The 12726-nt window shown below is 43.2% G+C and overlaps 1 protein-coding gene and 1 non-coding gene across 12 annotated transcripts in view; one reads left to right on the top strand and one right to left on the bottom strand.

Annotated features, from left to right (window-relative positions):
- Nucleotides 1–12726, bottom strand: part of STARD9 (StAR related lipid transfer domain containing 9) — a 173585-nt gene that overhangs the window by 2554 nt on the left and 158305 nt on the right. For all 11 annotated transcript variants that reach the window (XR_012516280.1, XM_074393780.1, XM_074393786.1 and 8 more), the window contains 4 exons: nt 1633–1750; nt 1349–1470; nt 602–666; nt 216–418 (listed from right to left, as the gene is read on the bottom strand). Coding sequence is in view for 10 of the 11 variants with exons in the window: in XM_074393780.1 (XP_074249881.1) it covers nt 216–418; nt 602–666; nt 1349–1470; nt 1633–1750 (508 nt within the window). In the remaining variant the exon portion in view is untranslated. The remainder of the gene's footprint in view (nt 1–215; nt 419–601; nt 667–1348; nt 1471–1632; nt 1751–12726) is intronic.
- Nucleotides 9828–9935, top strand: LOC120364197 (small nucleolar RNA U13). The gene has a single exon (XR_005579538.1). It is a non-coding gene; the product is annotated as a small nucleolar RNA U13 (small nucleolar RNA).

The raw sequence follows: 12726 nt of genomic DNA on the forward strand, positions 1-12726 counted from the left end.
ACCTAGTCTTAAAGCCTTCCTGATAAGCGAGCAGCCCTCCTGCCATCAACCTATAACCTGAGACATAGCTCAACCCAGGATGAGCAATCAAGGTAACCTAAGTACCTGGCCTCCCAAGAAGGCTGCCTCCAACCCTCCACCTCTGTCCCCCAGCAAGACCCCACTGGGCACACCAGAAACAAGGCCCCATGGAAGCCTTCCTTCCCTGGGCTCACCCAGGTTGATGCTGTTGGTCACTCGCTGATGCAGCCTTGCTGTCTGAATAGGCTTGTAAAACAGGGGCCACAGAGTGGGGTCACTGACAGCCGCCCACACGTGAGACAGTGGCTGGGACACCACACCTGCCCCCAGGAAGCCATGCCGAGTGGAAGAAAACACCTTGTAGTAAAGCTGCACCGCCTGCTCCTCACCCTGATAGCTGAGGGGAAACACCAAGCACAGAGAAGAGGAGGGGATCAAAAATGAGTTCCAAGGATCACAAAGGAGGGGCTCAGAGTGAAGACTTGAGGAATCTAGGTAAGGGGAAGGAGGAGACAAGCCAAGCAGGGTGACAAGCTTAGGAACAAGACAGACAGTATACCAAGGACCCTGACAAACTTACTTCCAGCCAGCTGTTGCCTGGCAGCTGAAGAGGTTGTGCAGATTATCCGAACAAGCAGCCATTACCTGGGGACACAATGGCCACATCCAAATTAGGAGGCACAGTAAAAACTAAGCCCCTGGGTTAGTCATTCTGACCTGCATCTGATAAATTCCCCTTTTCTTTTTTTTTCCGAGACAAGGTCTAGCTCTGTCACCCAGGCTGGAGTTCAGTAGTGTGATCATGGCTCACTGCAGCCTTAACATCCTAGGCTTAAGCAATCCTTCCACCTCAGCCTCCCAGTTGCTAGGACTACAGGTACCCACTACCAGATCTGGCTAACTTTTTGTATTTTTTGTAGAGGCAAGGTTTTGCCATGTTGCCCAGGCTAGTCTTGAACTCCTGGACTCAAGCATCTGCCCACCTCTGCCTCCCAAAGTGCTGGGATTACAGATGTGAGCTACCACGCATGGTTTAATATTTTTATTTTTTTTATAGGGACAGGATCTTGCTGTGCTTCCCAGGCTGGTTTTGAACTCCTGACCTCAAACGATCCTCCCACTTCAGCCTCCCAAAATGTTGGGATTATAAGCATGAGCTACTGTGCCTGGCCCAAATTCCCCTTTTCTCAAGATGAAGAACCGCTGGAGATGCCCAAAAGTCTTGGCCTCCCTAATCTGCCCAGCTTTTTTCCTACTTTCTCTTCTTGCATATCCAGCAGAGGTCTGGGTAAAGGTATGGTGGGGACGGGTGGGAGCAGATACTCACATCAGCCATAGAAGTGTCCACAACATGCTTGGCCAAATCCTGATAAGAGGAGGAAAAGCAGGTCCCCAAGCTGGACGGACTGCATGGTGAGCAGCAGCAACTGCCCAGGGAGGCTCTGTGGCCTACAATAAATAGGTGAAGGCCCTGTGATGGCACTGAACATCAGTGCCTCAGGACAGCAACAGCTCTCCTTCGGACCAGTGACTCACTAAGATCTAGCAGCCATCAGCCCCCAAGTCCCCAAACCAGGCAGGTGGCTATCCCCAACATTGCCCGCAACTCACTGTAGGCAGAGTTCTTCCAGGCAGACCTGGCCAAATATAGGTGATTGTTCCTCACTGCAGAATGGCCTCGCTCCTCCCCTATCCAAGAATCCCTGGAATCAGTCAAGTTTGTACAACCCTGCAGAAGACAGGATACTCAGGAGAGAGCCAGAAGGCAAGCATGGAATTATCTTCTCTGCCTCTGAACTGCATCTAACAGCTTCCAATGGGATGACTCAACTGCAAAGGTCTTCCCTTATGGGAATACAAAAGGCTGGATGTCCCCTAAAGAAGACCACAGCAACAGAAATGAGTATTGAGATGATCTCTGCTCCCCATCTATCTAAGCCACAGGCAGAGGCTGCTTACAGGAGAGTTCCAACAGGGATTGGAACAACTCAGGCCTCAGAGTATGGGGTGCTCTGCCAGCCTTACAATCTGAGGGGTACCGGGGGTCAGTGCATGGGAGGCCTTCTGCACCACTTGGGCAACAGGAATGAGACCATGGCTGGGGGCGTTTAGTGGCGGTAATAAATGTGGAAGATTGGATGGGAGGAAAGAAATGGGCTATGAAAAGCTGAACCCTTGGCCCCCCACCCCAGGTGCAGCAGCCAAGTTAGACTTGATGGGGTGACCCTGTGGATCTGCAACGTGGTTACCAAACCTCTACCTCAGCAAGCTCCTCAACAACATGACCCTTGGCCTCTGCTGGAACTCACAAGTACCCACTAGACTACCTTCATCATCACCTGTAACCTATTGCTACTCTGATGACAATAAAGGAGGAAACAAAGACAGTTCTGTCTCTATCCTCATCTCCTTCTCCCTGCTGCAACAGACACCAGGCCCTTCTGCCTCAGGCTTAGCTCTCTCACTGCCCTGTCAGAAGCCTTTCATTACTGATGACCAATCCCTTCACTTGTTGCTTCCACCTCTTCCTCTTCACTGGATCCTTCCTATTAGCCACACCACTTGACTAATTTTTAAAAAAAATTTTTTAGAGACAGGGTCTTACTCTGTTGCCCATGTTGGTCTCAAACTCTTGGGCTCAAGTGGTCCTTCCTCTGCAGCCTCCCAAAGTGTTGGAATTAGAGGCTTGAGCCCCTGTGGCCAGCTTCTCTCATCTTTAAAACCTCCCTATAGGCCGGTTGTGCGGCTCATGCCTGTAATCCCAGCACTTTGGGAGGCCAATGTGGGTTCAAAACCAGCCTGGCCAAGATGGTGAAACCCCATCTCTACTAAAAAAAAACCCCAAAAATTAGCCGGGCATGGTGGCAGGTGCCTGTAATCCCAACTGTTTATGAAGCTGAGGCAGGATAATTACTTGAAAACGGCAGGCAGAGGTTGCAGTGAGCTAAGATGACACCACTGCACTCCGGTCTGGGAGACAGAGTAAGACTTCATCTCAAAAATAAATAAATAAATTTAAAAACAAAAAACTAAACAAAACCTTCCTCTTCACTCTGCTGCCCTTCACAGATAAGCTTCTTGCAACTAGTGTCGCTGTTTCCCATCTCCCACTTCTCACTGACTGCTGAACCCACCCTAATATAACATTTGCCCTTGCCACTCCAAACAGCAGTCACCAAGGTCCATGGTGTCCATGTGGCTGGATCTTGTGAACAACTTCTTTCCTTCCACTTCCTCAATCTCTCAGCAAGCTTCGACTTGGCAAGTCTCTCCCTTTTACTGAAAGAATCACTTCCCGAGGGCCCTGGCTTCTCCTCGCTCTGACTGGTTTTCTTTTGTTGATTTATCCTCTTCAACTGCTGCCATTTTGGGATCCTTCCAAAATTCAGGCCTAGGCCCTATTTTCTTACTCCATAATATATTCCTAGGTGACCTAGGCTGTTCCCAGTGCTATACTGACTTCCAAAAATGAATATCCATATAATTTATGGATACTGATTATCAATAAATATTGCTGAGACAAATGGGCAGCCATTTGAAAACAAGATTGTATCAGAGACCCATTTCACAGACATACCAAAAGGGATCTTTTATATTTTGTAGATAAAAGATATACTGGGAGATGGAGGGGTATAACAGTATTACAAGAAAATATAATTTAAAAGATAACTGTGCCTGTGGTACAGTTGCCTGGAGGGGAGAATCCCCTTGAGCCCAGGAGTTTGAAGCATGAGCCACTTGCACCTGGCCTCAAAAACATTTTAAGAAATTCTTAACAACAATTGAATCAAGGAAGAAATACAGAAATCGCAAACTTATATTAAAAATAAAAATACATATCACAAGCTATGGGAAATGGCTGAAGCAAATGCTCAGAGGGAAATGTTTAGCTTTAAAAACATTCTTGATCCCTGTAATCCCAGCACTTTGGGAGGCCGAGGCGGGTGGATCACCAGGTCAAGAGATCAAGACCATCCTGGTCAACATGGTGAAATCCCAACTCTACTAAAAATACAAAAAAATTAGCTGGGCATGGTGGTGCATGCCTGTAATCCCAGCTACTCAGGAGGTTGAGGCAGGAGAATTGCCTGAACCCAGGAGGCGGCGGTTGTGGTGAGCCAAGATCACGCCATTGCACTCCAGCCTGGGTAACAAGAGCAAAACTCCATCTCAATAAATAAATAAATAAATAAATAAATAAATAAATAAAATCCGTGAAAAGAAATAAAAATAAATGAATACTATGAACAACTATATACCAACAAATTCAATAATGTATATAACTGACTCAAAAGTTTAACTCAAGGAGAAATGAAACACCTTAGTACATATTTAAGATATTAAATTAGTGATCAAAGAAAATTTCAAGATAGCTTCATTAGTAAAATCTACCAAATGTTTAAGGAATTAATACCAATCCTTCCTAGATTTTTCCAAAAACCAGGAGGGAGCACTTGCCAACTCCTTCTACAGGGCCAGAATTATACTGAAACAAAAACTGGGCAAAGACATCACAAGTAAACTATAGGCCAATATCCCTTATGAATACACACACACACACACACACCCCCTCAGAAACAAACAAAAAAAATGCTAGTAAACTGAAATCTAGCAACACATAAAAAAGACTACATACTATGAGAAAATAGGATTTATCACAGAAACAAAGAGCTGGCTCAACATACACAAATCAATGCAATGCACTACATTAATAAAAGAAAAAACTCTGTAATATTATCTCAGCAGATATCAGAAAAGGGATCTGACTAAATCCAGTACCTTTTCAAGATAAAAATATTTTTTAAAAAATAGAAATATAAGGGTATTTCCTCAATCTGATAAAGGTCAGCTATAAAACGCCCACAGCTAACATCATGCTTAATGGTGAAAGATGGGTACTTTCCTCCTCAAGTCAGGATTAAGACAAGGACATCTGCTCTCACTGCTTCTAATAAACTTTGTACTGGAGATTCTACTCAGCACAACCAGCAAGATAACAAAAAAGGCAGATGACATGATCTTGCATATAGAATATCTTAAGGAATCCATTAAAAAAAAAAAAACAACGGAACTAATAAATGAATTTAACAAGGGTATAGGAGACAAGAACAATATATAAAAATCAATTTTATTTCTGCATAGTAGCAATAAAGAAACTAAAAATGAAGTCAAAATAATTCCATTTATAATACCATCAACAGGAATGAAATATTTAGGAATAAATTTAATTAAATAAGCATAAAATTTACATTATACTCTGAAAACTTCAAAACATTATTGAAATTAAACCTAAATAAATACAATGACATCCCATATTCAGGGATATAAAGACTTAATACTGTTACGATAACAATGCTCCCCAGCTGATCTACTGATCAAAGTAAACCCAATCAAAAGCCTAGCTAACTTCTTTGCAAAAATTGAGAAACTGATCCTAAAATTCATATGGAAATCTGAAGAACCCAGAATAGTAAGTAATCCTGAAAAAGAATAAAGCTGGAAGATGCAAACTTTCTTTTTCTTTTTTTTTTGGAGACAGAGTCTTGCTCTGTTGCCAGGCTGGAGTGCAGTGGCACAATCTCAGCTCACTGCAATCTCCACCTCCCAAGCTCAAGTGATTCTCCTACCTCAGCCTCCCAAGCAGCTAGCATTACAGATGCGTGCTCCCACATCCAGCTAATTTTTGTATTTTAAAGTAGAGACAGGGTTTCACGATGATGGCTATAATGGTTTTGATCTCCTGACCCGGTGATCTGCCCACCTCAGCCTCCCAAAGTGCTGAGATTACAGGTGTAAGCCACCATGCCTGGCCCCTGACTTCTAAATGTACTACAAAACTATGTAATCAAGATAGTGTGAGGCTGGGTGCAAAAACTCACACCTGTAATCCTAGCACTTTGGAAGGCTGAGGTGGGAGGATCACTTGAGGCCAGGAGTTTGAGAATAGCCTGGGCAATATAGGGAGACTCTGTCACACATACAAAAAAAGTGTGGTAGTGGCATAAGGACAGATATTTAGACCAATGGAATAGAATTAGGAGTCCAGAAATAAAGTCCTATGTCTATAGACAACAGATCTTTGACAAGGGTGCCAAAACAATTCCATGGGGGAAAGAATAATCTTTTTAATTGGGAGAACTGGATATCCACAAGCAAAAGAATGAATTTGAACCCCTACCTCTCACCATATATAAAAATTAACTCAAAATGGGTCAAAAAATGAATTGTGGAAGGTAAAAGCATAAAACTCTTAGAAGAAAACATAGGCATAATCTTTGTGATCTTGGAGTAAGCACTTGTTTCTTACATATGAAACCAAAAGCACAAGGAACAACAAAAAACAAACTGGATATCATTAAAATTAAATTTTTGGCTTCAAAGGACACTACACCAAGACAGTGAAAAGACACAAAGAATGGGAGAACATTTTCTGTGAATTATATATTAGCTAAGGGACTCTTAAAAGACAAATAACCAAATCTTAAAACAGGCAAATATCTGACTAGATATTTCTCCAAGGAAGATATATAAATGAGCAAAAGCACATGAAAAGATGCTCAACACCATTATCCATCAGGGCAATGGAATCAAAGTCACAATAAGGTACCACTTCACATCCAGTAGGACAGCTATAATCAAAAATGGATCATAGCAACTGTAGGTCAGTGAGGATGGAGAGAAATACACTGCTCATATCCTGCTCGTGGGAAGGTAAAATAGGAGAGCCACTTTGAAAAATAGTCTGGCAGTTCCTGTGATCCTGCAACTCAACTCTAGATACATACCCAAGAGAAATGAAAACATATCCATGCAAAAACTTTATAGGAATGCTCATAGCAGCAATATTCATTAATAGGGAAAAAGCGGAAGACAATCTAAATGTCCATCAACTGAAGAATGGATAAATAAAATGTCGTTTGCTCATACAACAGAGTACTATTTGGCCATAAAAAGAATGAAGCTCTCTTATGTTTTACAACATAAAGGATCCCTTATTGTGGGTTAAATCACTGTCTCCATTGAAGATATACTGTCCAAACCCCTAGTATCTGTGAATTTGACCTAATTCGAAAACAGGGTCTTTGCAGATGTAATCAACTTAATATAAGATAGTACTGATTAGAGTGGTCCCTAAATCCAATGACTAATGTCCTTATAAGAAGACTGTTGGCCAGGTGCGGTAGCTCACACCTGTAATCCCAGTACTTTGGGAGGCTGAGGTGGGTTGATTACTTGAGGTCAGGAGTTGGAGACCGGCCTGGTCAACATGGTGAAACCCTGTCTCTACTAACAATACAAAAAATTAGCCAGGCGTGTTGGCAGACACCTGTAATCCCAGCTACTTGAGAGGCTGAGGCAGGAGAATCACTTGAACCCAGGAGACGCAGGTTGCAGTGAGCTGAGATCGTGCCACTGCACTCTAGCCTGGGTGACAGAGCGAGACTCTGTCTCAAAAAAAAAAAAAAAAAAAAAAAAAAAGGCAGCGGCTGTGTGGTGGCTTACAATGGTAATTCCAGCACTTGAGGAGGCTAAGGCGGGAGGATCATGTCAGGCCAGGTGTTGGAGGTAAGAGTGAGCTGTAATTGCACCACTGCAGTCCAGTCCAGGTGACAAGAGACCCTGTCTCTTAAAAAGATTAAATTTTTTTTTAAAAAGAAGGCCATATGAAAACACAGGGACAAACAGGCAGGCAGACACACACAGAGAGAGAAAGCAAGTGAGAGAGAGAATGTCATGTGCAGACAGAGAGGTGAGAGTGAATGCCAAGGATTGCTGGCAACCACCAGAAGCCTGGAAAGAGCCATGAAACAGATCCTTCTCCCAGGAGCTTTCTGAGGGAGTATGGTGTCGCTAACACCAATATTTTGGACTTCTAGCCTACAGAACTATGAAAGCATACATTTCTTTCTGTTTTAAGCCACTCTGTAAGTGGTAATTTGTTAAAGCAAACCTAGGAAACTAACACTATCCTGATAACATTATGCTAAGAGAAAGAAGCAATCAAAAAGGATCACATACAATTCTATTTGTATGAAATGTCCAGAACAGGCAAATCCATAGGGACAGAAAGTAGATTAGTGGTTGCCAAGGGCTCGGGAATGGTGAATTTTGGGAATGATAACTCGGCATGTGATTTTTTTTGGTGGGGGGGAGGAATGAAAATGTCCTAAAATGGGTGATGGATACACAACTCTATGAATATGCTAAAGCAGTGGGTTATAACGATAGCAATAAAAAATGAATTAAAGAAGTGCTCAAGGGCCAGGCATGGTGGCTCACGTCTATAATCCCAAGACTTTGGGAGGCTGAGGTGGGCAGATCGCTTGAGCCCAGGAGTTCAACACCAGCCTGGTCAACATGGTAAAACCCCATCTCTAGAAAATATATATATACAAAAAGTAGCCTAGTGTGGTTGCATATACCTGTAGCTTGAGAAGGCTGAGGTGTGAGAATCACCAGAGCCCAGGGAGGTCGAGGCTGCATGAACCACGATCATGTCACCACACTCCAGCCTGCACAACAGAGCAAGACCCTGTCTCCAAAAAAAAAGGAAATGGCATGTCGAAAGGACACAGGACCCAAGCTGAAAGATCTCCAAATAATTAAAGCTGGAACAAGCTGAACAATGAAATTAATAATGACAGTACCAGATTGAATTATACCCCAAAGAATATTATTCCAAACTGAAAAATATTAAATAACTGAATAAAAGAAGGGACTGCACTTCCTTAAAGTTCCAATTAATAAACACAGAAGAAATGAGGGAAATACAAAACTGCCACTAAAATATCACAGTAATAATTTCTACAGATAAGATACTAGTAGATACTAAAATTAGTAGAGTAAGTTTGAGGACAGACAGGATTTTCCATAGTCTCCAAGATCTTCTGAGACAGGGTCTCCCTCTGTCCAAGGCCAATGGTGCAATTATGTCCCACTGCAGCCTCCATTCCCCTCCAGGCTCAAGTGATCCTCCTACCTCAGCCTCCCAAGTAGGTGGGACCACAGGCATGCACCACCAACATAGCTTTTGTGTGCGTTTGTGTGTAGAGATGGAGTATCACTATGTTGCCCAGGCTGGTCTCAAACTACTGGACTCAAGTGATCCTCTTGCCTCAGCTTCCCAAAGCACTGGAATTACAGGCATGAGCCACCACATACAGCCATGTTTATTAATCATAAAGGAATAAATGGCAACATTCAGTGGACAGAACCCCAAACACCACCTTAACATCAAAGTTTACCTCCCCAGAAATACCAGTATTGGGTAACCTCTGATACAATGCACTGAGAATAAGGTATTGCATAGGATATATTCATACTATAAAACTATTTGTTGTCTCTCTAAAATTTGAATTTAACTAGCATCTTGTATTTTTCTTTTCTTTCCTTAATTTTTGGGATGGATTCTTGCTCTGACGCCAGGCTGGAGTGCAATGGCATCATGATCTCGGCTCACTGCAATCTCCGCCTCTGGGGTTCAAGTGATTCTCCTGTCTCAGCCTCCCAAGTAGCTGGGACTACAGGCACATGTCACCACACCCAGCAAATTTTTCTGTATTTTTAGCAGATACGGGGTTTCACCGTGTTGGCCAGGATGATCTTGATCCCTGACCTTGTGATCTGCCCACCTCGGCCTCCGAAAGTGCTGGGATTACAGGCATGAGCCACCACGCCCAGCCGCATCCTGTATTTCTCTTTGACTAATCTGTCAACCCTGAGAAGTGCAAATCACCTCTATGGTATTTTTTCACCAAAAACGCATAACTTCAATCCAACCATGAGAAAACTGCAGACACAACACGATCCTTTTGCAGTTCGTCAGCATGATGATTGGGTTTTCACATATGTGTCTGAGACGTGCCTCTCTCAAACTGTGTTACAACGTCAGCCAACACATTACTTGTCTTACATATAAAAAGAAAAAGGAAAAAACAGCAGATAAACACCTTTCAGAAAATTATTGACCACAAAGCAAGAAAAGACTAACAAACTATCACAGGAAAAAGAAACTGATAACAATATACAGAGAAACTAACAAGTTAGAATCAAAACTGGCTCCAAAAGAGACAGAAAGTCTAAACTGAGGGTTAGCAAACTTTTTCTGTAGGGAGCTAAATCCTGAATATTTAAGGCTTTGTGGGCCATTTGAGTAGTTGCAGCTACTCAGCTCAGACACTGTAGTGGGAGTACAACCAAAGCCAACATGTACATGAATGGGCATGACTGTATTCCAGTAAAACTTTATTTACAAAAACAGTAAGCAGGCACAACTGGCCAAAGGGCCATAGTTTGCTAACCTCTGATCTTAACAGACCACTTTCCAAGGAAGAAGTTTTTCAAAGAACGAATCCCTTTCTGAAACACCAAGCCTTGCCAGTTTAAAAAGATTATTATATTAAACTTTAAAAGATGATTGAAAAAAAAATTTTTTTAATTAGGGTCTTGCTCTGTCACCCAGGTTGGAGTGCACCCAGTTCACTGCAGCCTTAACTTCCCAGGCTCTAGGAATACTCCCACCATAGCCTCCTGAGTAGTTAGGACTACATCTGTGCAGTACCACACCTAGCTTTTTAAAATTTTTTTTGTAGAGGTGGGTCTCACTATGTAGCCCTGGATGGACTAAAACTCTTGGGCTCAAGCAATCCTCCTGCCTCAGCCTTCTAAAGTGCTGAGATTACAGATGTGAGCCACCATGCCTGGCTCCCAAATTTTTTTACTTTTCATCCCTATTTCCCTCCTCCACCCAAATCATTCTGATGTGCTTAGAGTGTATCTTTTTGTTTGCATGTGTTCTTGCAAAAAGTGATTGTTTTAGCCAGGCACACTGGCTCATGCCTGTAATCCCAGCACTTTGGGAGGCTGAAGCAGGTATATCACTTGAGGTCAGGAGTTCCAAACCAACTTGGCCAATATGGTAAAACCCCAACTCTACTAAAAATATAAAAATTAGCCAAGCATGGTGGCGGCTGCCTCTAATCCCAGCTACTCGGGAGGCTGAGGCAGGAAAATCACCTGAATCCAGAAGGCGGGGGTGGCAGTAAGCTGAGATGCCACCCAGCCTGGGTGACAGAGACTCCATCTCAAAAAAATAAAAAATAAATAAACAAGAGGTGGGGTGCAGTGGGTCACACCTGTAATCCCAGCACTTTGTTCAGCTGCAGTGGTCACACCTGTAATCCCAGCACTTTGTTCAGCTGCAGTGGTCACACCTGTAATCCCAGCACTTTGTTCTCCTGAGGTCAGGAGTTCAAGACCAGCCTGGCTAACATGGCAAAACGCAGTCTCTACTAAAAATACCAAAGAAAAAAAAATAGGTAGGCCTGGTGCCTGACGCATGCCTATAGTCCCAGGTACTCAGGGGTGCTAAGCCAAGAAGAATCACTTGAACCTGGAAGCAGAGGTTGCAGTGAGTCGAGATAGTGCTACTGCACTCCAGCCTGAGCAACAGAGCAAGACTCTATCTCAAAAAATAATAATAAACAACAGATCAGTGACACAGAGGCACAGCAAGATGGCAGAATAGGACCCTTCAAAGATAATTCCCCACAGAAACATCAATTTGAACAACTATCCACACGAAAAAATATTTTCACTACAGCTAGGAAAACCAGTTGATAGATACAAGCACTATATTTTACAAGAAGAAGATGCACTGAAGAGAACAGGAAAGATAGTCTCATACTGTTTGCACCAACTATACCCCAACTCTAAGCAGTGATGAGAGACACTGTCCACATGGCAGAACTCCTTCTGGTTAATGACGTGGGACTTTGCCTTACAGCCCAGTGCCAAGTCTGCCACAGTAATACACAGCATGAGGCAAAACCCCACAGCCTAATTCCAGGTCTGTGCCCAAGGACAAAGATTCTAGACCCGCACTAAACACCAGAAAAGAATTCACCACTGAAGATTATAAATCGTTCTACTATAAGGACAAATGCACACGAATGTTCATTGCAGCATGGTTTACAATAGCAAAGACCTGGAACCAACCCAAATGCCCATCAATGATAGACTGGACAGGGAAAATGTGGTATATATACACCATGGAATATTATGCAGCCATCAAAAACGATGAGTTTGTGTCCTTTGTAGGGACATGAACCTGGAAACTATCATTCTCAGCAAACTGACACAAGAGCAGAAAATCAAACAACGCATGTTCTCACTCATAGGCGAGTGTTGAACAATGAGAACACATGGACACAGGGAGGGGAACACTACACACTGGGGTCTGTTGCGGGGAAATGGAGGAGGGACGGGGGGGTGGGGAAGTGGGGAGAGATAGCATGGGGAAAAATGCCAGACGTAGGTGAAAGGGAGGAAGGCAGCAAATCACACTGCCATGTGTGAACCTATGCAACAATCTTGCATGTTCTTCATATGTACTCCAAAACCTAAAATGCAATAAAAAATAAAGAAAAAGTCTATTTTAGATTAAAAAAAAAAAGAAGAAGAATTCACCACCCTATCAGGATGAATGTGATTCTCACATCGCTGGCCATCTAAAGTGGTTTTGGGCCCCAAATAAATTTCAGCGTGGTAGCAGCCATGGGCCTTGGGCATAACCCACTTACACCCTGGTCCAAGAGGCCATAGGCTTCAGGTGAAACCCTGCACAGCATGAGCTGTGGCAGCCACAGAACTGCCCGCATCACCCTTCCCCCCAACTATGGGCAACATGGTGCAGAGAAATATACC

The sequence above is a fragment of the Saimiri boliviensis genome, chromosome 2 (assembly GCF_048565385.1).
Source record: "Saimiri boliviensis isolate mSaiBol1 chromosome 2, mSaiBol1.pri, whole genome shotgun sequence".
NCBI lineage: Eukaryota > Metazoa > Chordata > Mammalia > Primates > Cebidae > Saimiri > Saimiri boliviensis.